The 26907-nt window shown below is 37.8% G+C and overlaps 1 protein-coding gene across 2 annotated transcripts; it reads left to right on the forward strand.

Annotated features, from left to right (window-relative positions):
* Positions 1-14000: 14000 nt before the first annotated feature.
* Positions 14001-25657, forward strand: LOC110793277 (uncharacterized). 2 transcript variants are annotated; one of them, XM_056830790.1, is made up of 11 exons: positions 14001-14339; positions 15208-15450; positions 15536-15614; positions 15692-15786; positions 16900-17004; positions 17089-17168; positions 18388-18478; positions 19338-19445; positions 20814-20900; positions 25019-25087; positions 25220-25657. In XM_056830790.1, the coding sequence occupies exons 2-11, from the start codon at positions 15217-15219 to the stop codon at positions 25349-25351; spliced, it is 1080 nt and encodes a 359-aa protein (XP_056686768.1). In that variant the 5' UTR covers positions 14001-14339; positions 15208-15216; the 3' UTR covers positions 25352-25657. The 2 variants fall into 2 exon arrangements, with proteins under 2 accessions (XP_056686768.1, XP_021853829.1); XM_021998137.2 differs by having other exon boundaries at positions 14086-14339; positions 15155-15450.
* The last annotated feature ends 1250 nt before the right edge of the window (positions 25658-26907 follow it).

Consider the following 26907-nt stretch of genomic DNA (forward strand, 5'->3'; position numbering starts at 1 on the left):
TGAAAGGGGGAGCGACGGATGGAGCTTGGAGTTGCTAAACCTTGTGTTGGTGATGTATCTTCGAGACGTACTAACCTTTGATTTTCAGATCGACGCCAAGTGGCAGAACCAGCCCTATGCATAAGACAAGCTAAAGTTTAGGCCCAAAGTTAAGAATTACTTAGTCTAGACTTTTGACTCTTCCTATCGGTTTTTTATTCTCACTCTTGTTGGTATATTTTGGCTTTTCTTTTGGTCATTCTTTAGATTTTCGAAACACTTGCCCGCGTGACATTCAAAGTTATATTAATTGGCATGCTTGGTTTTGGTGCCGAACATTGTCGTCATAGGAGGCCTAATGACGACGCAAGGAGTTATTTATTTTATAAGTCGTTTTTAGAATTGAGTGCCTTTTTCATACGTCCTCGTAGCAAATTTGTTACGAATTTTTTATTGCTACGTATATTTTTTGCGCGGGCACCGAGGCTGCGGTGCCTGGCCCAAACGCCAAGCAGCAACTTCAGCGCCTAGCAGGGGCGATGAAATAATTGGCGCCCAGCCAGGGGCGCTGAAAATGCGTCCCTGATTGGTACTCGTATTCTGTTCGTCTATTTTTTGTACATACGACTTAATTTTGCGTGCTTGCCCAATAACGTCCTTTGCGCGTTATGTAGCGTCGTGGGATCCGTTACAGGCCATCCTGGGCGTCGCTTATTTTTGTGGCGATCGCCCGGGACTGCGGGACACGTATTTAGGTATAACTCTTTGGCCAATTGGTGTTTATGAATGTTTGGGCAATTTTTAGGGTCGTTGGTTTTCTAGCGTTATTTGTCACACACAATCACAACACAATCACGTAATTCGCTACACATAACTAACATTACAACATGAAGCGAAAATAATATGTCACGTAGTTTATGATAGGCTTCTATGGGTAATATTTGCGTCGGCTTGGTACCGCTTCTATCGTAGATCCAACACATGCCTCGGTCGAGGTAGTGCATTCAACAGACGAATTTCGTCCCAAGAGGCCAATCACGATATAAGCCAAGGGGGCATGCACCAAAGAGAGGGACCTTAGTGGGCGAGCGATTGGGTTTGGGACGGGTGTACTACTAGCGAAAAGTGCCGAGTGGACAACATTCGAAGCGTATGCACCCCCCGATTGGCGATGGGTATCCTTAGTCCCAACTCCCGAGTTGAAACATGCCAAGGGAGCCGAGATTCGTTATGCGGTTCTGTCCGTTCACATTAATATGCTGATTTTCAGGTCGTCCCTACTTGATAAGGAAATAAACGCGGAGTAGGATCGCTTCACCCTTCGGCTATTTTGATTACCTACGAGCACGAGTATTTCATTAACGCTCCCCAGTGGAGTCGCCACTGTGAGGGGGTCGAAAAAGCACGAGGCTGATGCATGACCTCGTCCCTCGTGGGCGTGACGTCGTCAGATCAAGTGTACTTAGATTTCCTTTGAGTTTACACCCAATCGACTAGTAATATAGGAGTCGCCATTCAGTTTTTAACGACAATGAGAAAAACTGACAAAACCCGGTTATCGTGACATAAAGGGAGTGCAATTATGTTCGACCACGACGGCCATAGGTTCCCTTGTGATCCCTGGTGTGGGGATCGCTCAACGTACACCCGCAGGGCAGAGATTGAGAGTTTGGGGACTGTAACTACCGAGAGGAGTGCTCATCGATAACTCCAGAGGCAGGTTATCCTTACTAGCTCAGCATAAATAATTGAAGGGACATGCGTTAAACTATTAAACTATTCTGAATTGATTTTAGAAATATGCAACACATAATACTAAATCGATCGTGATTATCTTATTTAGATTGATTTAAGGTACCTAGCATGATAATTCAATTGTCCAAGGTATTATCTTATTAGGCGTGATAGATCAATCAAGTTAATAGTTCGACAATTTTATAAAAGGGTGATGAAAGCGATTAAATCATATGAGGGACACATTACAACGCACCCTTGAGAGGTGCGTCACGGTTCTCAGAAAACTAACCACTTGGCTTTGCTATTTCTCCTTTTATTTAACGAATCTCGGGTTTCTAAGCAGTGTTCCAGTATTTAGGCTTAAATCATCAGCTACAAGGGGCAGGACACGTTCTGTTCGACTTTTGGGTCGATTGCGACAGAACGCCGGATCAATTTCGCAGCGTGAGGCTAGGCTTAAGGCTAGAGTAAATACTCAGGTTATGGAATTGTGTATTGTTCACGTCGGTTTTTTAAGCTGTATTTATAGGGAAAGAGTTCGTGGGAAGATAGATCTTTAGAATTCGAATCCAAAAAGAATTCGGAGACGACACGGCCCCAGGTATTTTCAGCGCCCAGGGCTGGGCGCCGAAGATTTCGGCGCCCAGACCCAGGCGTTGAAAATAGGATATGGGCCGAGCCTTTTGTCAGATATGGACTCTTAAACACGGAGCTTTTGAGACTTATCTGAGTTTCTTAGTGCGTATTAAATAATGACGGAATGCGTCTGGGCCCGTTACGAACTCTAGATTCGTTAGGAATTCAATTAATACGTAACTCTTATTTTCGAATTATAGCAGGAATAGAATTCCTTTTTCCAATTCTATCTCTTTTAGGACTTATGTTGGAGTGCAACACCTAATTCTGACAGATTTCTATCTTTTATGACTTTGCCACTTTTAACAACTACTTCTTACGGCAGTTACTATTCTTAGCAGGTTTCTATAAATAGCAGTTTTGGCTGAAATGAAAGGGTGATTGAGATTCCTTTTTTTTATAGGAGATGCGTTGCCAATTGGAGATTTACGTTCTCATCATCGAACCTTCCCTTTCGGGAATGGGGACAAAAGTAGGTGTCTACAGTGTGCGATGCACACGAAGCAACAACATAGCAGCACAGCACCAGGAGCTATGCGTGCTGGCTGGGGGGCTGCGTGAGAAAAAGGGAGGGCGAGAGTGTGTGTGGGCGAGAGGCGGGCGAGCACGAGGGCTCGAGGGCACGAGGCCGTGCGGGTGCCGAGCAAAGAGAGAGGAGAGGGAGTTGGAGTGAGGGGCAAGAAAAACAAAAGAGGGTTTATGAATTTTAAGGGCTCATTTAATGATGGGGGAGTCCTATTTATAGGCTCCCTAATCCCTTGATGGGCTAGGCTTAGGAGATTTGAGTTAGGCTTAGGAAATAAATGATTTGGGCTAGCTTAGGATTTAAATTAAACTCTTTGGATTGGGCTCGTTTAATAAAACGAATTGGACTTTTTATTTAAAACCCGAAGCTTTAAAAATCATTTGCAACTCATTTAATTTCCCGACTCAAGAATTAAATTCGTTTCGTAATTAATTAAAATAATAAATATTCTAATTAATTAAAATACATTAAATAAAATGCATTTAAATATTAATTAAATGTTCATAAATCGTAAAATGCTTTATAAATATAATAAAATATACTTATAAATATTATAAAAATACGAGGTATTACACCTGATCTGACCTGACCACCATGAGAACAAGATTTAAGGCAGGCAGAGAATTTTCCATATGTGAGAATCTGGAATCCCAAAAGCAAGAAAATTGAGTGAGAAATTAATTGAATTACATTCAAGGAGATGAAAAGGAGGAAAATGGAATGAAAGAGCTTAATTAGAGATGTAGATCTGGAACTTCCGAAATATGGAGAAAGAGGGAAATTATCAGGTTAGGGTTTGAGAAAGTGAGAACCGTGAGGGAGTGGGGAAAGGGGTGGGGCGGTTCTCAACAAAAAATACACGAGGGCATCTTAAGATGACCAGGCGCGAGACATGTTGTTTCTCGACGCTGGTATTAGACGAGAGGATAGACTGACCCGGAAGATCGTCGAGAAAACACGCAGACTATGATTTGATGCTGACGGTCGCCAACACCGTCGAGCCCATAGCGTCGAGAAATGGCGTGTTTTGTAGTAGTGTCTTCCATCCACCAATGATATAACTTTTATTTCTCCAACTATAATATAACTAACAACCATAAGTAGTAGCTTTGCCACTTTATTATTCAACGAAAAAAAAGGATTACATTTCTCTAAAGACTAATGTCATCACGACGATCATTTCTTTCCTTGTATTGCTCTGGAGTAAAGTCTTGATCATTAGGATCATCCAAGTCTTCTTCCGGATCAAAGTCTTCATCCATAGCCTCATCATCCTGTTGTGGTTCACTATCAACCACATTATTCTCTTCAAGCTCATCCTCAGATCCACTAGATATCTCAATTGTTGGTTCAGGAACTACAGGATTAGGATTTTCAATCTCCACCACATCATCATCATCGTCCTCCTCAACATCATTAGCTTGCTCATCATGGATCATGCCATCCTCACCATCACTTTCTACTCCTCCATAGCCCATACCTAGACCCGCAGAGTACTTCCCATCCTCATAGCTATTCTCCGCAACCTCTAAGATAGTAGTAAGAACCTCAGTATCATACTTCCACCTACCATCTCCAGTCCCATATTTGTACCAATTAGGGGTACCATCATTAAAATGCATGTCACTGAACTTGTTCTTAAGGTCTATGTAAGGGTTCTTATGGGGCAAACAATGAATAACCATACTAGCCATCATATCTTTGTGCCTAAGGTGGGGCATATCCTTGGTCAAAGCAAAATAGTTGCAAGCAAACACTATCTTCTGGACATACATGTGCGGAGTCTCGTTATCCATCTTCTCTAAGTATCCTAGACTGGTGAACTTAGAAGGTAGCATCCTTAATTCCTGAAAATTCACAACTAGAAAGTCTTACTAACGCGTTCCCATAGAAATTCCAACTCAAAAAGGATACAATAAGTAGTTCGTGGAGCCATACAATTTCAATGCACAAGTATATGCTCAACATGAAATATGATGCAATTAATCACATAAAGCAAGATAAAACATGGTTAAAACACATACATGGCAATTAATAAATCACATTGTCACATAATATGCATTCTTAAACTAATATGCCCTTCTTAATCTATCCATTCCTCACTTGAAAATAATATAAATTTTCGAAATTAATTAAGAAATAACTCATAACTTAATTGAAATTATTAAAATTAAAATAGAAAATTAATAAGAATTATTTATTAATTAAACAAATTACTGTCGGATAATAATTAAGGAAATCCGAAAAAAAAATTATAAATCCGAAAATTCGAAAAAGAAATTCGAGTAAATAAATAAATAAAGTAAAATAAATTCGGATAATTAAAAGGAAAATCCGAAAAAAATATTTCGAATTTAATTCGAAAATTTTGAATAAATAAAATAAATTTCGGAAAAATTAAGTAAATTTAATAAAAATCCAAACTTTTCAACTTATTTCAAACGACCCAAAATAATTGATATTTGACCTTTAAAATATTGAGTACTCAAAATAATACGTTTTGACTTTAGGAAAATAATATTTAAAAATCCTAAAGTTCCGCATTAGTCTCCGATTACCACTTTGTAGTATTGCTTACTACAAAGAAGGAATGAAACTAATTTCTAGTATACCACTTTGTAACACCCTAATAATTCCTTGCTTTTATAAAACCATTTTCCAACTTAAAATAAAGGAATTACTTAAGTATTACCGCCACCGTGATAACGGTTAAGGCTAGTACCAGAATTACATAGCGGAATTTAATGTCAACTAACTTTTCAAAACATAAATAATTAAATTATCGAGGCCTCCTACAAATTGGAACCATGACGGCCCAAAAACCAAAGTATAAAAGTTCAACGAATTTAAACATAATTAAAGTATTAAATAAAATAGTTTCAAAGTACGAAAGCATGCAACTCTCTCAATCATCCCAAGCCACATGATTCGATCTACCAACCTGCTATATTATTCTACTCCCCATCAATGCAAGTGCAAATGATAGATCATCATAAGGTCATTAAGGCAAGGGCCATGACCAAAAGACACAAAGCACGTAATCAGCAAAAGCTAAGTACTTACAAGAATAGAGTGAAACAAAACTGAAAACATGCATCACTCACTAAGTGCTAATCCACATGCAAAAGCCATTTAATAATTAACAAACAAATCATGAATACAAGACTCGACTCTTGACTCGACTCTTGACTCACAATTTAATTAGAATAAGCTTCGAACGGGCCAAAGAAATATTCTATAAAGGAAAAGGTTGATGGGAGCCAACCATACACCAAATAATAAATAATAAAATCGGGCCATACCGAGTGTCTAGCCATACCGAAGGAATTCCTGCGCATAATATAAATGAAATAACGTCTTGTATTATTAGTAGGAGATCAAGCTTTCCGGCAAGTCTCCCCCCATTGTTCATACTCAAAGTATATACGTTCCAAGAGTTTTGAAGCTTTTCTGGTTGCACTTTACGTTTATTAATATTTTATTAAAGGTGAACTCGAGACTCAACAACATACACACATACAATTAATAAACAACAACCAAAACAATCTTATTTTAAGCTTTAGGACTTGTGATCAACAAAGCAAGACACCTGTGAAATTACTACCAGGTTCCTCCTCACAAAAGTGAGATTCCACATCATGCCCATTAACATGAGGGTTGTGCCCTTGCACGTCAAATCCTAATTCATTCCATATAATATTCCCAAATAAACCCTACATGTGCGGTGGCTTACGTGAGCTAACCCTTCACATGTGGTAAAATAAATAGTACAACGAGGTACGAATAATTGGATCAAAGTATGCTAGACATCCCGTACAATAGCATAATAATAAATAATTCATCCCTTGCATGTGAAACAAACCGTACATGCATAAATATTGAACAACATGATTGACAATGAAATCCATACGCATAATAATCCCAACATGTTTGTTCAACAAATAATCCAATAAATCCAACATCACAATTCACATGACCGTTCACCAAAATAAACATGAATCCACATAATATAATTCACATCAACAACAATCATGTAATTCTCTTGACAAATGGTGTGGTCGCCCTAGACTTGTACGTACCTTGAATACCTAAGCGTAGAGGCCACTTTGCAATACGAGCACTCACTTAGAAATCACCTCCTACCACCAAAATAATGAAACTTAAATTATTTCCATGTTCATTAAATTTTCAACAACTTTATAAAATCTTAAACCTTATTTAAACTTTAGAATTCAATCGTTCTTCAACAAAATAATCGTCTCAATTTGCAAAACCAATCCCTAGTATGAAAACATACTTTTTCTTCCTTTAAAATCAATAAAAATCAACACTTTAAGCCTTTATATAAATCTGAAAATATAATTGATTATCATAATTAAAATCATCACCTAATTGTGCTAATCAATTGACTCATTAGGTCTAGGTTAAAATCCTAACTTGAAAATTCCAATAAAACAAATTTAACATCATAAAAATCAATTCTTTATTAAATAAACGAATATGAAAATTCATGCTTTAATATTTAAAACCAGCCTAATGAATCACAACACATAAATCCTCAAAGCACGGTGTTCATAACCGATTCCCAGCATTTTAATTATTCAAAACAATAATAATAATAATATAATTTAAAATACGGAATTGAAATAGAATAGGTAAGGAAGAAGAGAATTATACCAATCCGGCCTATAGCACGGAACAACCACAAATTAAAGTGATTGGGCGAAAAAAAATTGAACAAACGGATCAAAACAACACACACACACACACACGAACGAGTGCGTGTGCGCGCGCGGCATCAAGGGCAACGAGCAGGGGCAGCGAGCAGGGGCACAACGCGCGCTGGCGCGAGGGCTGGGCGACAAGGGCTGGGCGCGAGGGCTGGCGCGAGGGCGCGCAAGAGAGCGAGCGAAGGAGAGCGTGTGGCTGGCGCGAGCAACGTACACAGCAACAACAACAACAATAGCACAGCAGCCGCGCAAGGGGCGTGTTGGCTGGGCTCGAGCAAAAGAGTGGGCGAGGGTGTGGGGCAATGGGCGAGGCACGAGGGCACGAGCATGAGTGTTGTGCGGCGTGCAGGTGAGCCGGCAAGAGAGGAGAGGGAGAAGGAGTGAGGGGCAAGTAAGAGAGAAAAGGGTTTATGACAAAATAGGGGGATCATTTAATGAGGGGAGTCCTATTTATAGGCTCCCAATTTCTAATGGGCTGGGCTTAGGAAATTAGAATTGGGTTTAGGGAATTAAATGATTGGGCTAGCTTAGAGCTTGAATTAAATTCTTTTGATTGGGCTCGTTTAATAAAACGAATTGGACTTTTCATTTAAAACCCAAACCTTTTAAAATTACTGGCGACCCATTAAATTTCCCGACTCGAAAATTAAATTCGTTTCGTAATTAATTAAAATAATAAATATTTTAATTAATTAAAATACATTTAAATAATATTTAAATGCGAAATAAATTCCAAAAATCGTAAAATGCTTTATAAATATAATAAAATATATTTATAAATATTATAAAAATACGAGGTATTACAATCGCTATCGCGCCTCTGTCCGCCGGCCAGCTCCTCTCTCCTTCTCCTTCGCTAAGAACCAACACTCCTCCTTTTCGTTCGTCTCTTCGTGCGTTTCCCCTGCTCGCACCACCAGCCTCCTCGGTCACCCTGTTGCACCACCACCCAGCGCCACCCTACCGCTGTGGCCTTGTCGCGCCGCTGCACCAACCGCCGGCAGCCCTTCCTCTCTTCTCCTTTGGTTATTTCTTTAAACCCTAAACTATTTAATGTTTTGATTTTGTTTTAGTAAGTTAATTAATGTTTTCATGCTTTAAAATTATGGTTTTAATTATGTAAATATAGAAATCAGATTTCATATTTTGCATAATGAATTATTTAAGTTCCAGATTTATTAATTTTGTTAAATAAGGATTTTAAATTATTTAAAGCATGAATTTTAAGGTTTTAATGGTTTAAAATCATGGTGGAATGATTATGAATTATTAAAACTATTATTTTTATACTCTAAGTATGATAATTTGGTTTTGGTAAAGCTTTAAAAGATTTCATATTGCTGGAAATTTAAAGGAAGATGTATTTGAATAGTTTTTAATGAATTTCAATAATTAATTCAATAATTATTATGCTAGGAGATTAAATATCCAAGTTGTGATATTGGGGAAGTTTCTAAATATGTTTAGGATGTATTTAGAATACTTTATTATTGCTGTGAATTATTAGAAGTTGATTGGGAATCTTTGTTAGTTGTTTTAGGCGGAGAATTCTCTATAGGCGACTTTTGAAAGTATTAAAGTGGCCTATCAATTTGTGTACACAAGGTACGTACATACCTGTGTGTTTGTGGATGTGTGCTATTATTGACACCATGTTGAATATGTCTATGAACTTGGTTGTGTTGAAATTTACATGTTTAATGTCGTTGAATGAACATGATGAACATAGAGTTTATTATGAGAATTATAACATGTTAGCATGGATGGTTGGTGCAAGCATGTCAGTTGGGAACTTTATATTATTTTATATATATTGGTTTTGATCGTTGTTCCTTTTAGAATTTCACTACTTTATGAGGGTCGATGACCTTGTTTAGTAAGTTGATACTTTACACCTATATGAAGGTGGTTAACCATTGTTAAAGGAAAGGTTGAATTAATTGGAATGAGTTCTTGATTGATAACTTTGTGATCGCTTACCTAATTCCAAGATAAAAACAGTTGCAAATACTTGTTGATTATATGATTTATGTGTTTGTCGAGTCATAACAAGTATTAATTAGTAAATTATGTAAAGTGAAACTGAGTAACAATAGTTTAGACTGTGCACGTCTGAAGTGACGGACAATCAGGAGTTGGGGTCATGGGTAGCCTATGGCTTTTTCTGGGACCGGATTGATCACCGGTTCCATTTTATTCAAAAGTTCCTCGATATCGCAGGTCATTTGGGTTACGGAGTCACCCCCGTGCCTCGTCTTCCTTAGTGAAGGCTTCTAGTAGACAACTCGGTCCATTGAATATTTCAATTAAAATAATAGTAATGTTATAAAAGTCTAGTCCAGTCTAGTCAAATGTGGTCTTCAAGTTAATATGTTTTGGTTGTCATTACTTATGCTTTATTAGTGTCATGTTAGGAATATTTATTCATTGATTTAGTATGTAGTACTCAGCTTTGCTTATTACGTGCGTTATTTGTGTGTGTTGATCATGGGTATGCCTTATTGATCATGTGATGACCCATTTTGGTGAGCAGTCTCTAAGGATCAATAAGCATTGTCCATCTACGGGTTTGAAGATGATGCTCATTGGATTCGGGATTGGAGAGCTTGTAGTTTAATTTGATTTGTTAAGTTGACTTTGGTTTTTTTTATTGGACTTTGAACTTGTTGAATTAGCTACATTGACTTTATTTTTGTTTGTAGGTTTTGGGGTTAATTACTTGACTATTTATGAATTCAAAGCTAGTTTTATGTTTTCCGCTGTAAAATTCTGAATAAGCTGTTACGTTTTCACACAGGCGATAACACTTTGATATTTCTCTATATTTACATTTATAAAAAAAGTTATTTTAGAAAAGGGAGAATTGTCGGGGTGTTACAAAATTAATGAGTAATTACCGCCAAAAAGGAAATATCTCCTCATCTACATCAATTTAACTACAAGTACAAAAATTAATTATTGAAATGACACTATAATATCTTGAATTTTCCCCCATGAACTACTCATCAAATTGCAAACGAAAATTCAGCAGAGACATTACTTTTTACTTTTTTAATAAATATAACTACAATAAACAATAAATCTACCAAAATCAACCAAAAGGAATGAAAAATATTTAACCAATCAGTAATTTTCCGGGCAGCTAAAACTCAGATGGGTAATTATAACAAAAATTAGAATAATTTCAAAAGAATTTTAACAAAAATGGCATGATCAAATTTCATTATATTAAATTATTTCCAAAAACTTAAATTAAATGATACATTCATAAACAAAAATCCCACGAAACCTGCTTTCAACATTGAAGGTAGGTTACTAAAAAAAATTCCCAACAAAAGTTTTAAAAGATAAGCAATTACCTGATTATGAAGAGTGGCTGACCTAGATAAAACCCAGTCGAAGAATTTGCACAGAAAAATCCAAAAAATTCCTCTCTCCTACTTTCCCTATCTAGAATGTGGTGTGAAATTTGTGAAAACTGAAAAATGTTAGGTGGGGGGAAGCTGGGAATTTATCGAAGAAGATAAGGCCTTTTGTTGGAAGTAGATTAGAGAAGGGGAGGAGAGAAAAGAGAAAATGGAGATGAAGACTGACTGAATGAAGAAGGAGAAGGTTTGGTTATGAGAGGAAAAGGGAGGCAGTGAAAATTTAGGTCTGTGTAAAAGAAAGTGAAGAGCACTTTCGATTTCTAATTGGAAAGAGGAGGGTTAAAATGTAATTAAAGTTTATCAGGGTAAATTTGTCTACACACTATTCTTAAGAGAATTGTGAATTTTTTTATGAAGGGTTCTAAGGCTATTGTGGGCATTAATAAAATATTAAGGGCCAACTTTTGACTTTTTAAAGGATATATATATATATATATATATATATATATATATATATATATATATATATATATATATATATATATATATATATATATATATATATATATATATATATATATATATATATATATATATATATGAGGTTTTAGCAAATCTAGCTAATTTATTAGTTAGTGTTTTGCAGTTTGAAGGCTTTTAAGGATATTTACATATCATGTGTATCATAGTGAATTATCGATAGATTGTTTGAGAAAAGGGTACTCGCACAAAAAATATTGCGATGCAAAAGCTCTGATGAGTTGAGCTTAGGGATGGCAGTGGGTAATGGACCTGACCCGGATCCGTGGATCCAGATTTGTTTTTAGCGGATCTGGATCCTCACTTTTCGGACCCGACGAATCCGGGTAGGATTTGGATCCCTGGTTTTAAAAACGGATCTTCATCGGGTCCTAAGTCATTACCCGGATTCGAATCCGTTTACCCGTTTTTTATAAAAAAAAAAGTAATTAAAATATAAAAATAAAGACTTATGAATTGTAGCATTATTGAAGTTTGTTGAACTTTTAATATTATTTATGTTGGATTTGTTAAATTTTATTTTAGTGAATGCTTGTATGGACAAATAGGCGTTGTTATTGAAGTTTTATTAAACTTTGTTTTAAGGTTAAAATGAAAATTAGGGTCGTTTGATGAAAAAATAAGTTAGGATCCGTTTTGGACGCGGATCCGTAGGATCTGGATCTGGATCTGGATCCTCAATTTCATTACCCAGCGGATCCAGATAGGATCTGGATCCTTGCCTAAAAAACGGATCTGGATCTGGATCCTAGAGGATCCGGTCCGAATCCTGCCCATTGTCATCCCTAGTTGAGCTCGATTACTCCTACAACAACCCCCTCATGGTGCAGCTGTCAAAAATTGACCCGGCCCGAGAAATCGACCTGAACCGACATGTATTTTTAAGGACCCGGACCCGAGACCCGAAAATTTGTTAAAATAGGAAACCCGTAACCCGACCTTATCCAACCCGTTAAAACCGACAACCGATTTCGACCCGTTAATGCATGACCCGGACCCGAACCCGGCACCCGACCGAAATATAACGGATAACAGAATTGAGTCCGCTTACCCGACCGAAAAATGACCCGAATCCGATTCGACACCCGACCGGATGTCAACTCGAAACCGATTATAACCCGATGAAACCTGTTATTGACTCAATTCGTGACAACCCGTTACCTGATTTTACGCGACCTGTTGACAACCCAATTTGTCATTGACCTAACTAAATAATAACTTAAATTAAGTTAATATAATTTTTTAAATAATTACATAACCCAGAACAAGTGAAATGCGTTAAACCAAAAATTTAACCAAATTTGTAAAATTTAATTATAAGGTTAAATCTTGAGTAGACCTGATAGCTATCCCGTTAAAACTGACGATCGATTTCAACCCGTTAATGCATGGCTCGGACCCGAACCTGGCACCCGACCGAAATATAACCGATAACAGAATTGAGTCTGCTTACCCGACCGAAAAATGACCTGAACCCGATCAACACTCGACCCGATGTCAACCCGAAACCGATTATAACCCGATGAAACTTGTTATTGACCCAATTTGTGACAACCTGTTACCTGAATTTACGCGACCTGTTGACAACCCGATTTGTCATTGACCTAACTAAATAATAACTTAAATCAAGTTTATATTATTTTTTATAATTACCTAATCTAGAACAAGTGAAAAGCGTTAAACCAAATTTAACCAAATTTATAAAAGTTAATTATAAGGTTAAAACTTGAGTAGACATGATAGCTATCGTACCCGGTCTTAACCCGTGTCTAATAGTGAACCCCACCTGAATTTTAACCGACCAAGTAATTATCCGATCCGAACTTGACCCGACTCGTTAAGACCCGAACCCGTAATTGTACCCGACTAGAAAAAGACCCAACCCGTACCGAACCCGACCTATACCGAAATGAAAAAATAACCCGACATGACCTGATAAATTTTTAACCTGATCGAACCCGACCTGGACCCGTCCTGCGCCAGGGTGATAAATGACCCAACACGACCCGACCAAATCATGACCCGAGACCCAAAATGACCAGACCCGAACCCGACTTGAATAACCATTTTGACAACTCTAGTCTTAACCCGTGTCCGATAGTGAACCCGACCTGAATTTTAACCGACCCGGTAATTATTCGATCCGGACTTGACCCGACTCGTTAAGATCCAAACCCGTAATTGTACTCGACTAGAAAAAGACCCGACCCGAACCCGAACCGACCTGACATATACCGAAATGAAAAAGTAACCCGACATGACCCAACAAAGTTTCAACCTGAACGAACCCGACATGAACCCGACCTACACCCGGATGACAAAATGACCCGATCAAATCATGACACGAGACGACCAGATCCGAACCCGACTCGAGTAACCGTTTTGACAGCTCTACCAAATGCCTCATGGTACAACTTTAGAAGTTTTCCATTGACCTTGAATTTCTCGCCCTCTCGTGACTTAGCAAACGGTGTCCGACATACCGCACAATTGTGTTAAGGTTAAAGCATGAGATTAGTGAAAGCCGAAATGGTCCAAATGTCATGACCATGAAGCATTAACTTAAAGGCCCACCAAACACTGCCAACACACGAAAACCCCAGACTTCTCTGTTCTCTACTCACTCGTAACCTCACGTTCCTCACTTTCTCTCTCCTCATTTTCATCCACCACCACAACTCCACGCCGGGGATCGGCGGAAGCCGACGATATTCCGGAGAGGCGGCCAACTACGACAACTAAACCATCACCTCCTTTTCCGACGGACGGTGGCACCGCCAACAACTAGATTCTTCTTCTTCCTCTTTCCCCTCCTTTTCCAAGGTAATCAATTAATAAACCATAAATCTAATAAAATTTAGTTAAGTTAGGTATTTGAATTGATGTTATTGTTGAATTTTTGTTTTGCTTCGTGATTTTTTGAAATTAAATGCTAAAATCAGTTGTAGTTCTCTGTTAATCTTAGAGCAAGTAATCTCAATCTTACGATTTCATGGTTTTCAGTTCATCACATTATACAGTATAAGAAATGGAAACAATGAATAAAGAAAAAAATTAACTATAAATCATGTTGCCAAATTTCCTAACTTTACCTTTTGCCATTTATACCAAGGATATTCGAACTTTAGATTATCACACATGGGGATATTTGTCAACAAGCTATAATCTTGTATTATAAAGTGAATCAGAGCAATGCAGTATGCATATTATAATATGTTTGTTCATATCCGAGTTGGCAAATTGCCATTGATGACTTGATGAGATGTTTATTGAATTATGGATTGGTGTGGACTGTGGTGCTTTATGCTCACTGCTGAATTTTGATGGAAAAAGCTCAAACCTTGCCGGAATATGCACTTATTTATCTGAGACATGCTTAATTGCTCATTAGTTATTTGTTGATGTGTGGACGGTAGATTAAACATTATGTAGATCAGCGGAAATATTGCTTATTGTCTATATAACTATTTTGCATTTGTGGATGGAAATCGAGTTCCCCCTTTCCTCAACCAAGGAATCGTAATAAGAATCAGGGGAACCGAGTTTCTTTTCTACTTTTCAAGTGACCAGATTGGGGAATAACGTTCTATTCCCTTCTTTCTCCTATTTCTTTTCCTTGATTCCTTTCCCTTATCCAGCACGAACCAAAGGTCCCTTAAGTTTCTGCTGAACTAGAAATATCCTGCTATAGATCACTCAGATGGGGGATCAAACAAAGCAATCGGAATTGAGCATCGAAGAGGAAGTGGGTGGAGTGGTGGAGAAAGCAAAGGAAGTGCAAGAAGTGGCAGCATCATTCATTTCGAAGTCAACAAGGGAAGAGAAAGAACTTCAACAACGTGCTCGTTCCCTTGATGAATCCATTAGAAAGCTTCGTTCCTCCATCAGCTCTCTCACATTTGATAGTCGCATAGATCCCAGAAAAGTTGAGAAGGTTTTTCATCAATTCCTTGAAAATTTGAGTTGATTTGGTAGTTTTTATGACTTGTTTATGTAATTGGGACTTTTTTTTGGCGCAGCTTGAGTATGATTTGAACCGAGCTAACTGCATCCTGGCTGATGGAGACGCGTCATCTTTTCTTCCCGGCAAAATTGAGAGTGTGTGTCATTTTGTTCTTTGATTTATGTTCTTTATTCTCTGCTCAATGTGGTGAATATGAGTTTTGTTTTTATAGGTCAATTTTTAAAGAGGTTTCTTGGTCCTATTAATGTGCGAGCCATTAGGAAGGATGTGCAGTTGAAAGTCAAAGAAGAGTACAATAGTTACAAAGTAAGCTCTTTTTCTGATCACATTTTTTTAATGATCTAAAGGGTGCCCTACAATAAATGGGAATTTATTGATATTGAATTGGTTGAAAATTGACAAAACAAGTAGTCCAGTACATTGCATTGTTTTTTATAAATGCAGTTTTTGAATACCAAGAGCTAAGCTTGTTATCTAGAAAAAAGCTATGCAAGGTGCTTAGAATAACAATCAATCTAAGTTGAATAATTATAAAGGACAGTTAAGAGGACTGTGGGGAGGGGGGGGGGGGGGGAGTGTGTGAATACTGTCAATGCTCTTCTGCCTTTCTTTCACCAATTCACTCGAGTACCAACGTTTTGTTTGAAAAAAGGCAACTGTGTTACATAGTTTTGATGTTGTATAAACTTTATCTCCCTTATACATGGGAAAGACGGTTGTGTCATCTATCTTTTTTTTTTAATGCTATTTTGACTATGGAATTGGAGAGGCTCAGAAGTGTGCTTATGATTATGGATATGCACGGGGTGAGAATGAGAGATTTGATCAGTAATACATTTATTATTTTTTGTTTGAAGTGGATAGCTAAGGATCAAAAAGAAAACAGTAGTGGTGATTCGAGGGAAGTTTTCTTTATCAAGTAATTACCCACACCTGTAATGACGTACTATTACCCCAAGTTTCCGAAGGGATTTCTAAGTTGGTCAGGGTTGGGAACCTCACACATGTGTAATCTAATTCATACGATTGCAAGAGATTCTTTTATGCTCCTGATTGGAAATAAGGAATTGATCTTGCCCATATGATAAATTAAAAGCCAAAGGCAACAAGTGAGAGATTTTTTTTGTGTGTGTGTGTATATTGCGTAAAAACCTTCGTCAGTATTGCCGCGAAGTATATATTTCATCATGCTTATGTTGTAACATATTAATGTTCCATGTATTAAAAACATTCTGTTTATAAATGGCTAAATTTATGTGCTAAGTGTTGCATGAATGAATTCCATTCTGCTTACGGATGACTAAATTCATGTGCTAAGTGCCTCCATCTATTGCCTTTTTGTCTTTTTAGCCACTCCCTCTTTTTCTTTGGGCTTTTTGGGATAAAATTTAATAATTATTGCACTATTTGTTTGAGCAGGATAGAACTGCCTACTTGTTTCTTCTTTTTCCATCAATTCTACTGATTCTTAGATATTGGATGTGGGATGGCTGCATGCCTTCTTTTCCAGTTCAACTATATCAGGTACAGGCTACATTTGGCCGAGTTACATCAATTTTGTTTTACTTTTAGCTTTTGTTATTTACTGCTGTTTGTGTACTTTGTCAGGCTTGGCTTTTATTCCTCTACACAGGTTTGGCTTTGAGAGAAAACATCTTGAGAGTAAATGGGAGTGATATTCGTCCATGGTAATTCTGTTGCTTTCAGTCTTGTAGTCATTCCCTTGTTGTGGCCTTCCAGTTTAAGTTCAATCTTTAATCTTGTGCATGTGTTGGCTTCATATTGAACAGGATCTATTACTGGCTTACTGCATTTTTTCATACACCGTAGTATAGGATTTTAAGCTTTAGAATTTTCAGTAATTTTTCTTGAATTTGCAGTTCGCTGTTCTTTAAGGTCTCTAATGAGCATGTGGTGCATAAGTTAGATGCTGCTTTAGTGGAAAATTTCCAGCACCTATAATTTTCTTTCTCTTTTTTCTGTTCTGTCTTCCACACTCTGCCCAGAGTTTGAGGAGCCTTACCTGTTACATCTTTACACCCGAGGTGATTATATCAGCTCCCACCCCCTTCTATTAGAAGGGGGCAGTGACAATCAGTGGAATTGGGTTCGTTTCTTTGCCATCCCTAATGTAATCCATTCTTTGTACATCATAATTTTCTTACGTTGACTAGAAAATATATTTGTCACCTCACAGATGTATTTGATAAATTGTTCATATGATACACATACACAGAATTGAGTTATTAAGTGAGGGCTAGGGTTGTCAAGTAACATGCTATGCGCATGCTCACATGCTGTATGTGAATTAGATAGCCTAAATATAAAATTGGATACAATGAAGGAAATTTGAGAAATTACACGATCGAAAAACTCCTCGAACTAAGATGTCTAATTGTCCCAAACCTACCCACGCCCTCCCTAGTAGGCAGAGTTCCCTACTGTGGATGCCATGACCTGCCTGGCGACTGTCGCTGGTGACCAATTTGCTGTCGTAACAACTCCTGAAGAATATAGTAGCACTGAAGTCAACTTGCAAGTCTAGGATCCGATGTGGCTCCTGAAATATAAAAGCCTAAAAAAATCTAAACAAGGAACCTGGAATAAATAAAAACCCATGACTTAAATGGAATCACTTAAAAGATTTGCTGTGCTGTGATTCTGTGAAGGTCTAAATCATCCAAAGGAACCTTCCTGAGCTTCAGAGCTCATATCAGCAGTTAAAGCAAAATTTTAATACTTCGTAAATTTTTATGGTGATTTTCTGTCCACTGGAATTTTTTTTTTCTGTGGAAGGTGTTTTAATATCATACCCCCCCCCCCCCCCCCCATCCCCACCAACCCAAGAGTTTTACCTTAGCCAATGGTTTAAACAATGACTATAGTATCCTTGCTTACATGTTACAGGTGGATATATCATCATTACTGTGCAATGGTGATGGCCCTCGTGAGCCTTACTTGGGAAATTAAAGGTCAACCTGATTGTGCACAGAAGCAGGTCAGTCTTCTTAGAATGCTTCATGTTGTTCCATCCTTAACTAGAGCCTCAAATTATCATATCTCATCTGTACCAGAATAATCTGATGTGCTGCATTATGGATATTCAGCTGCATATTCCAACATTCTTCACCGTAAATATCTATTAACTTCATTTGATTTCTCATAACTTGTTCCACGGAAATTGAAGTTCTCGTGTTTACTTACTTTCCACTAAATAAGGCTCAAAGTTTTTCCTCTATGGTAAATATTATATGACTGTCGTGACAGCACAAGCCTGATTCATGTTTTACTTGGTACTCCAACTTATATTCCTGCCGCAATATTTTATGTCTCTGTATATGTCACTATTTGATTTTACCAAGTTCTGTATTATAGACCCAAAAACGACCAGCAAGAGTGTGTAATATTATATGTATATATACTCTCTCTATCCAAAACTAATTGTCTTGTTGATAGTGTGATTTGATCAAGATAGTTGATACATATTTCAGTTCCATTTTTGTTTCAGTTTTCTCTTCCGTGTCCGTGCTATGTAGTTTCAAACTATTAGATAAACCAATGAAAAATGTGATGTCAGCTCCACTGGACACAAGTGAGTCTGTATGCAAAGCATATGAGCAGGCCGTGTTGTGATGAACCTGGAAACGAATCTAATGATTATCTGAAAAAGGGAACTATACACAGCTATATTGCATGCTTGAAAATGGTGTCCTATAATCAAAAAATTAAAATGAAATTGTTTCTTATGTAGATGTGTGTGTTGAGGGAGCTTGTCAAGTGATCATTATTTGCAACCTGTAGCTATTAATTTGGTTTGTCTCTTGTTTGTTTTGTAACTAATGGTCGGTATCATACAGAGAGGGGTAAAGCTTTTCCTACAATGGGCAATGATGCAAGGAGTCGCAATGTTATTGCAAAACCGCTATCAACGGCAGAGGCTTTACACTCGAATTGCACTTGGAAAGGTACGTGCTTTATTCAGTGATAATACAAGGAGTTAGATGTTCCTGAAGTTGTAAGTGCATAAGACTTGGTCACCCATTGGGACATTATTGGCTGCATTGTAAATTGTGCTTGGCTCCTTGGATTCGAGGAGTTGGATGTTCCGAAGGTTGTCTGGGTTACATGGATACCTAGGAACAGGCTTCAAGCTTTAGGTGTGCAACCTCAATCATCCTTAACTGCAACTACTTTAGGTGGTAATTCAAAGAGTATGCTATTCTAATAAGATTAAACAAAAGGCCATCTACTTGAATGGTAGTTTTGATAGTTTAATGATTAAAATGCGTGTTTTTATCATGGCTGTCATGGTTTTGTTGCAACTTCATCAAATGAAGTGAGCAAATGTAAGGGTAAGTGGGCAAATGTTTGCACACATCATGTTGCCTGGTGAAGCTCATACAATGCTTGCTCTTATGAAAGGTTCTTCACATAGTTCAGAGGCCCCATCTTTGTTCACAAATCATACTGGTTCTGTAATCACAAACTTAACCTGCATTTTCTTCCACGAGTGTAGTCATACAAAATAAATTGTGATTTGTGATCATGATCGTAAAAAATTAAAAATGGTGGAGTTGTGGAAGCAATATTCACGGCTGTTGTATTGTGCGTCATTGCTGTCATAACTTGCATTGACAAATTGGAAAAAGTTGACTTTATAGTAATTCAGCTACTAAAGTGCTTTTGAATATCTTATTATGATTTTGGACGTGCCTCAACACCTTATGTATTCATTATTTTGTGCAGCAACACGTAGTTTTTCTGATGTAATCTGAGCCTAATATTTGGAATATCGCTGAGTATCAATATGCATTGTGACTTTAATAACAATGTTTGAAGCAGTAATGTAACTGAATTTCTGTGTGATTTTAGAAAACATGTTATGAGATGTCTCATCTAATATTGGCAATCCGAAAATCCTTTGTAGAATGACCTTTATATAATTCCGTTAGCGGACTGCTATACACTTCACTATATTAGGGTTCTTTTGTCCCATCAGTCTTTTGACTCCTCATTGCCTAGCCTGGAGGACTTGTTTATTTTTGTCACCATGTGTATGTCAATTTCTTTGTTCTCACACTGGATCTTCAGCAGATGTTCTCATTTCATTTGTCATTCAATTCGTCTGTTAATATTTTTTCACCAAATATTGTGTGAAGCAAAATTTTCGACCCTCCTAATTACATTACAGGGAGAAATCTTTCGCAAAAAAAAAGGAAAAAAAAAAAAGAAAAAAAGAAGAAGAAAGAAGAGAATCCCCCTCCCTCCTTATACTTGTGTTTTATGCGTTATGGTGTCTTAGTTTTACACTGTTGTCTTTTGACATATTTCAGGCAAAGAGAATGGACGTTGTGTGGGGAGAAACAGCTGGAGAGAGGGGCCAACTTTGGCTGCTTTGCCCTATACTTTTTATTTTGCAGGTAGTTGGAATTATATGTTGCTTCTTTAAGGTGTTTTAATTCGGAAAATTTCCAGTCCTTTTATTGCTGCATAAAACTAACGCAAAAAAAGGATAAAGAAAAAAAAGCTTATAGCCCCATTTGGTGTTACACACTTACAGTTCTTAGAGTATTGAGCAGTGAACAAGGTGTCATGCTTAGGCCTGTACTTCGCACGAAATATTGATTGATCAGATTGAGAAGGGTTTTTTGGGACGATGGGAAGATAGCTGAACACGTAGCATGAATTGTGTTGGTGGAATTTGGAAGTCCATATGTACTTTTGACCAAAATAGCTAATTTGGGAAAATATCCCGCAATTTCAATTGTGCTGTACCTTTATCCTGCCATCACCACCACCTCCAACACTTCAACCTTCTTTTTCCACAAACGCCAACCTTATCAAAAGAGTAGGGTGAAGAGAACAATCTTAATCCGGACGGAGAGCATCATGGCAACCCTCTTTTCTCCTCATTTCTCAAACAAAAAAATGAGCAACATCTGGTGGGAGAGAGGAAGGAAATCTCCTGCCTGTTCAACCCTGATAAGTAGATTCAAGCAGAATGGTTCTGCAAGGGTGCAAGTTCTTTAAATAATGGTTTTTTCAAGGTTGTGAGAGTTGTGACTGTAGGTATTGCAGTTGATAAGGATTTTGATCTCTCAATATCATGGCTGGCTATCTGCCGTATGATTAACTCAAAGGATGTCAGCCCCTGGTGTTGGCTTTGCTTAACTTCTTGCAAATGAGGAAAGTGAAATCATTGTGGAAAACTTCAAATATTTGGTCATCCTTTTTGTAAATTCGAGGAGTTTGTAAAAGTATAGGGTGATGAGTGGTAAGGGTATTATTATTTTCAGTTGTGGAGAGTTGGAGATAATTCATAATACATAAATCTTACAACAGTTATGATGAATAATAGTCGTCCATCTAACTACTATGGTAAATTATCCTAGCGTTACTCATGCCAAGACAAAGCTGCTTGAAATTCTGTTTCCAACGTGGGGAAATTATCCATTTTTGTGAGTTTTGCAAGTGTATGGGAAATGTAGCTGACACGTTAAGTTGTGAGATGATGAGTGGAAGTTTGTAGTTGAACAGATCTCGATTTTTCTGGTAAGTTTGGTAAAAATCATTTGTACTTCATTATGAGGGTGAAGTTGGAAGAAATATGGAAGCTTGGTTCCAGTCAGGAGAATGAGTTAACGGGATTTAGCACCCCTCTCCCAGAGTGAAAAATGCATGGGATTGAATTGTTATCTTTTCTTTATTCGCCCTCCCTTATTCATTCTAGCCCCTTTCTAATATGAAGTTGCTGAGTTATCACTGGATTTAGTTTGTAATAGAAGGCAATAAATTTATGCTTATGTAGTGTAATTGACATGAGTAATGTTGATGTATGTTTGTGAAGGGGTAATGCAATGAACTGATATTATGGAGGGGTACTTTAGGAAATAGCTATTTAAGTTAGTACAAGCAGATTGGGGAACAAGTTAGGGGTTAGTTAGGGAGGTAGTACTATATATATAGGCAGCTGTAGAGAAGGAATGTTATGTTGAATATTGTTGAGGAATTTGGTTGAGCTTTTAAGAGCTCATTGGGAGAGAAATCAAGCCTCTCGAATGCTTGAATATCAGTTACTTGTGTTTTCAGTTTATTAATCAAATTTTCATTAGTTTCTTGATTTATGGTCTGTTATCTATGCTAATTCATAGCAAATGGTATCAGAGCAGTCGATTCAGGGAGATTAAATACTGAATTTCAGTTTTTGAAAAAAAAAAAAATCTGCAATGGAGTTCGCTGGTGAGTGTGCAACACATTGAATGCACGCATGGATAGGGGAGGATTTTGCCTACATCACAAGAAAAAGAGGTCAAGGAATTCCAGATATGGAAGAGGAGCGGAAAATCCGGAGAGAGCTTCAACTTCCAGAGTTCAATGGAGTTAATCCCGAGGGTTGGATTCTGGAATTGGAGGATACATTCCATTTTTTCCGGCTTAATGAGGAGGCGAAGTTAAAGGCTGCCATTATAACACTTGACGGAGACGCGCTACAGTGGTTCCAATGGGAACATCAGCGGTGGCCGTTTAATGACTGGCATGAATTGAAGAGCCAGGTGGTGCGACGCTTTGGTTTTTCACGACAAACTCCGAAAAAGCTCAACGGCAAGGCAGAACACCAGAATTTCTCCTCGAGTCAAGTCTGTGGTGGACTGCCAATGTTTATAGAAGCTATGGTCGGCAGTCAAGGCAATTATCATTCACCGTCTGAGAACCATAAAAAGGAGGCCAAGCCAATAGATCTGATGGAGGAAGAAAGAGAGGTGGTGAGTATGAGTGAGGTTCATTTAACAACCACTGACTTTCAAACTTCATGTGAGAAAGAGTCCGGTAGCCTACTTACAATGGAGTCTTTGGCTATACCTGGTAGTACGTTACCGGCGAAGGCGACGCTAGTAACATCAGATTTGGAGGAAATAAGGTATGGAGGAAATAAGGTATGGAGGAACAGGTGGAGGGAACTTTTTTGGTGGGTTTAATGGTGGAGGTCGAGTTGGGTGCGAATTTGTTGGTAGTCTGGCGGAGGAAGTGGTGGGAGGACATGTTGATGGACGGAAAAACATTCTCATCGGCAACGACCATAGTGATGGAGGAATATTCGAGAAAGGAGGAGCCGGAGGTAGTGGTTCCGGCGGTGGTCCTGGCCTTTTGGCCGGCAATTGTAAGATTGGTGGTCGAATTCCAACCTACGGTGGACTGATTAGGGAAGATTATGGATTCTTCAAAGGTGGATCTGAAGCTAGTGGCTCCTTTGGAGATCTGGGTTTCGCCGGCAGAGTTGTGGGTGGTGATTATGGTGTTTTAACCGGCGGAGAAGAGGAGTTTGTCGAGGGTCACACCGATTCGAGTGCAACTGGTGATGGCCCGAGCAACGACGTACCAGTAGGTGGTGCTGTGCACCAGCAGCTTCAAGAAATCTTTCAAAAGATTCCAGAAATGGAGATTAGAAAAAAAGCGTATGGGAGAAGATATGCCGAGTCATTGAACAGCTTGAGGAGGAAGCTAAATGTAGCTGATGCAATTAGTAAGGGCAATGTTGTAATTACTCAAGAAAGGCACTGCCAGGCCCAAATTTCTGATCCACTTTCTCTCCTCTACATCTACCTAATCAACCCAACCCAGTTCTAGAGGTCAACACTCCTTCTAACTTCAAGTTTAGACCAACTAGTATAGGACACGTTTCTGGGCCACCAGACTTAAATCTATCTCAGCCCAATCATCTTTAAACCCATTCTTTTTCCCAACTTTTCCAGCCCACAAACTCCCAATTTTCTGATTTTTTCTTCCACATCTAAATTCACTTCTTTAGTACAAGTTTCTACACCCAAACCATTCAGCCCTTCTCTTTTTAATTCCCTCAACCCACAGCCTTTCCATCTCACTTCAGAAAATTCCAACTTCAACCAATTTTTACTTCCACCCTATGACAACTCCAAGGCTAACTTTTTCTTAGCTACACCACCAAAGGAAGTACAAGTACTCACCAATGAGGAGCTTGAACGCCAGTGGAAGCCGGGCATCAATTCTCACACGGACATTGCTAATTGTTGCCAAGGCCGGGAATTTTGTGCTGATTACTATCCACCTTGAGGACAAGGTGGAAGTTTGGGGGGCCGGTAATGCAATGAACTGATATTATGGAGGGGTACTTTAGGAAATAGCTATTTAAGTTAGTACAAGCAGATTGGGGAACAAGTTAGGGGTTAGTCAGGGAGGTAGTACTATATATATAGGCAGCTGTAGAGAAGGAATGTTATGTTGAATATTGTTGAGGAATTTGGTTGAGCTTTTAAGAGCTCATTGGGAGAGAAATCAAGCCTCTCGAATGCTTGAATATCAGTTACTTGTGTTTTCAGTTTATTAATCAAATTTTCATTAGTTTCTTGATTTATGGTCTGTTATCTATGCTAATTCATAGCAGGTAAGCAGTAAAATTCTCTTTTTTTTGTGCCAATAGGATCCGTTATATCCTAAATGCAATGATCAAACTTGGTTGAAAGACTATGCTTATTGAACTCATGTACTCTGCAAAAATTTCCAGGGTTTCGAGGCTTATGTTGGACTGTTGTTGCTTCAAACAGCATTTGTTGGAGTTGTATCCGAATGGCAGGTGAGCTACCTTGTCTCTCTGCGTATTTTACAGAGACGGATAATAGGGTTGCATTAAGCATCTTCTTAATACTCATGCTTCATATTTTGACGCCATTATGAAATAGTGACAACTGACAAGTACCTTTGACAGGTCGTTTTTTGTGGATTTCTTCTGGTTTTAATGGCAATTGGGAATTTCGCAAATACGGTGCAGACTTTACTCGTCAAATCACGGTTTAAGGCAAAGATGAAAAGGACTAAAAGTAAGCAGCAGTTAGATTAGAGAAGGCTTTTCCAAAAGTTCAGTAGTCTCATACTCCCTTTACTTCTTAATTATATCCTTGGTCTGTTAGCTTTGTGTTTCTCAAGATTCTTTTTAATGGAGTTTAGAATTGTACACATTGTTTTATAGCAGATTTTACACCCCCTCCGCCCGAAAAAAATAAGAAAAACAGAGGTAATTATGTAAAAGTTTTCTGTCTTTACCACAAGTTCGAATATTTGTATTGTTTAGCAGATTGCCTGAATTGGTCTGTATTTGTCAATAATAAGATGGGATGATCCCCTATATTCAATTTTGATTGATCCACTCTCTATTTCTTCCTAATCTTTCTCAAAATTGATCATTGAAATCCCGAAAATGCTCTCACTATGTTCGTGGTTCTTGTAAAATTCTCAGCATGAATTCATGAAACACCTTTAAACAATCTGAAGATGCAAACAAGTTGATGTACTGAGGGCTTGAGCAGAGCCCGAGGGTTTGACTCTTGTACCGGTTTCGAAGTTTTCTTTTACAAAGCTAAAAACATAAATATGAAAACTAGTGAAGGTAGTTTAGTTTGTGGTAGTATGTTGTTATTTGTTGTCGGTTTTGAATAATCTGATATTAACCGATTTTGAGTTTATTATACTCCATACACACGTATTTGAAAGCTGATACGTTGGACAATGCCTTGAAACATGCCTACCAACAGTATTACGCACTACGTAGTAACCAGGCAATATCTTTGCCTAATGGGAAAGACTTCACCTTTCTACAGGAATCGGAGGTTCAATTCCCACTAGGGGCATTTTAATGGAATCCCTCTAGAGTGTCTAATATGTTAACTCGGACCGAGTTGATTCGAGAAGGATTTCTGCACAGTAATTGATAAGGCACTTTATCTTATCTTATAAAAATACAATACTACATAGTGCAATTATGTACGACTTTGTTAATATACTAAAACTACTCTAAAGTAGAAAATGATTTTGGACACACCATAATTTTGACAAACCCATGATTGAGAGTACAGTTTTCAATGTTGTACTCACAACAGTCCTTGTGCCATTGCTGATATTCTCTTGTTGTCTACTTTTGATTCGTCTTGCGCATAAACAACCCACCTCTATTATATTTTCCATTAGAATACATAAGTTGATGGCAACTGGTTAATTTATGTATGTTCCATCACTTGTGATTGTGACTATAACTAACGATGCAAAATTACATCTTATTTAACAACTCATTGACCTTCGTTATTGGTTTACATTGTTTATCCAAACTCAGAACCCATTGAAAAAATCTTAAGATGAGAACATCCAACAAACGGCATGATGCTTGCTAACTTATATTCCGTCTGTACGGGGGCGGTTTAAATTCTCTGTCCTATAATTGTGTCCCATTCCCTTTCTCACTCCTTCTCATTGGTCTACCTAAAATAAAACGATTATTATATTTTCAAAAAAAATTAAAGAAAATATATAAATTTAATAGGATGGACCAATGAGATAAACTGGGATAGAAATAAGACAAGATTAATTATGGGACAGAGGATTTACACTTAGTGCACGGATACT

The sequence above is a fragment of the Spinacia oleracea genome, chromosome 6 (genome assembly GCF_020520425.1).
Source record: "Spinacia oleracea cultivar Varoflay chromosome 6, BTI_SOV_V1, whole genome shotgun sequence".
NCBI lineage: Eukaryota > Viridiplantae > Streptophyta > Magnoliopsida > Caryophyllales > Amaranthaceae > Spinacia > Spinacia oleracea.

What these genes read in the sequence shown, in the direction of transcription:
- LOC110793277 (XM_056830790.1), top strand. Translation starts at nt 15,217, where the DNA reads ATGGGGGATCAAACAAAGCAATCGGAATTGAGCATCGAAGAGGAAGTG. An exon ending in TTCCAGTTCAACTATATCAG is followed by an intron (nt 17,005 to 17,088) that starts GTACAGGCTACA and finishes GTACTTTGTCAG; the next exon opens with GCTTGGCTTTTATTCCTCTA. An exon ending in CTCGAATTGCACTTGGAAAG is followed by an intron (nt 19,446 to 20,813) that starts GTACGTGCTTTA and finishes GACATATTTCAG; the next exon opens with GCAAAGAGAATGGACGTTGT.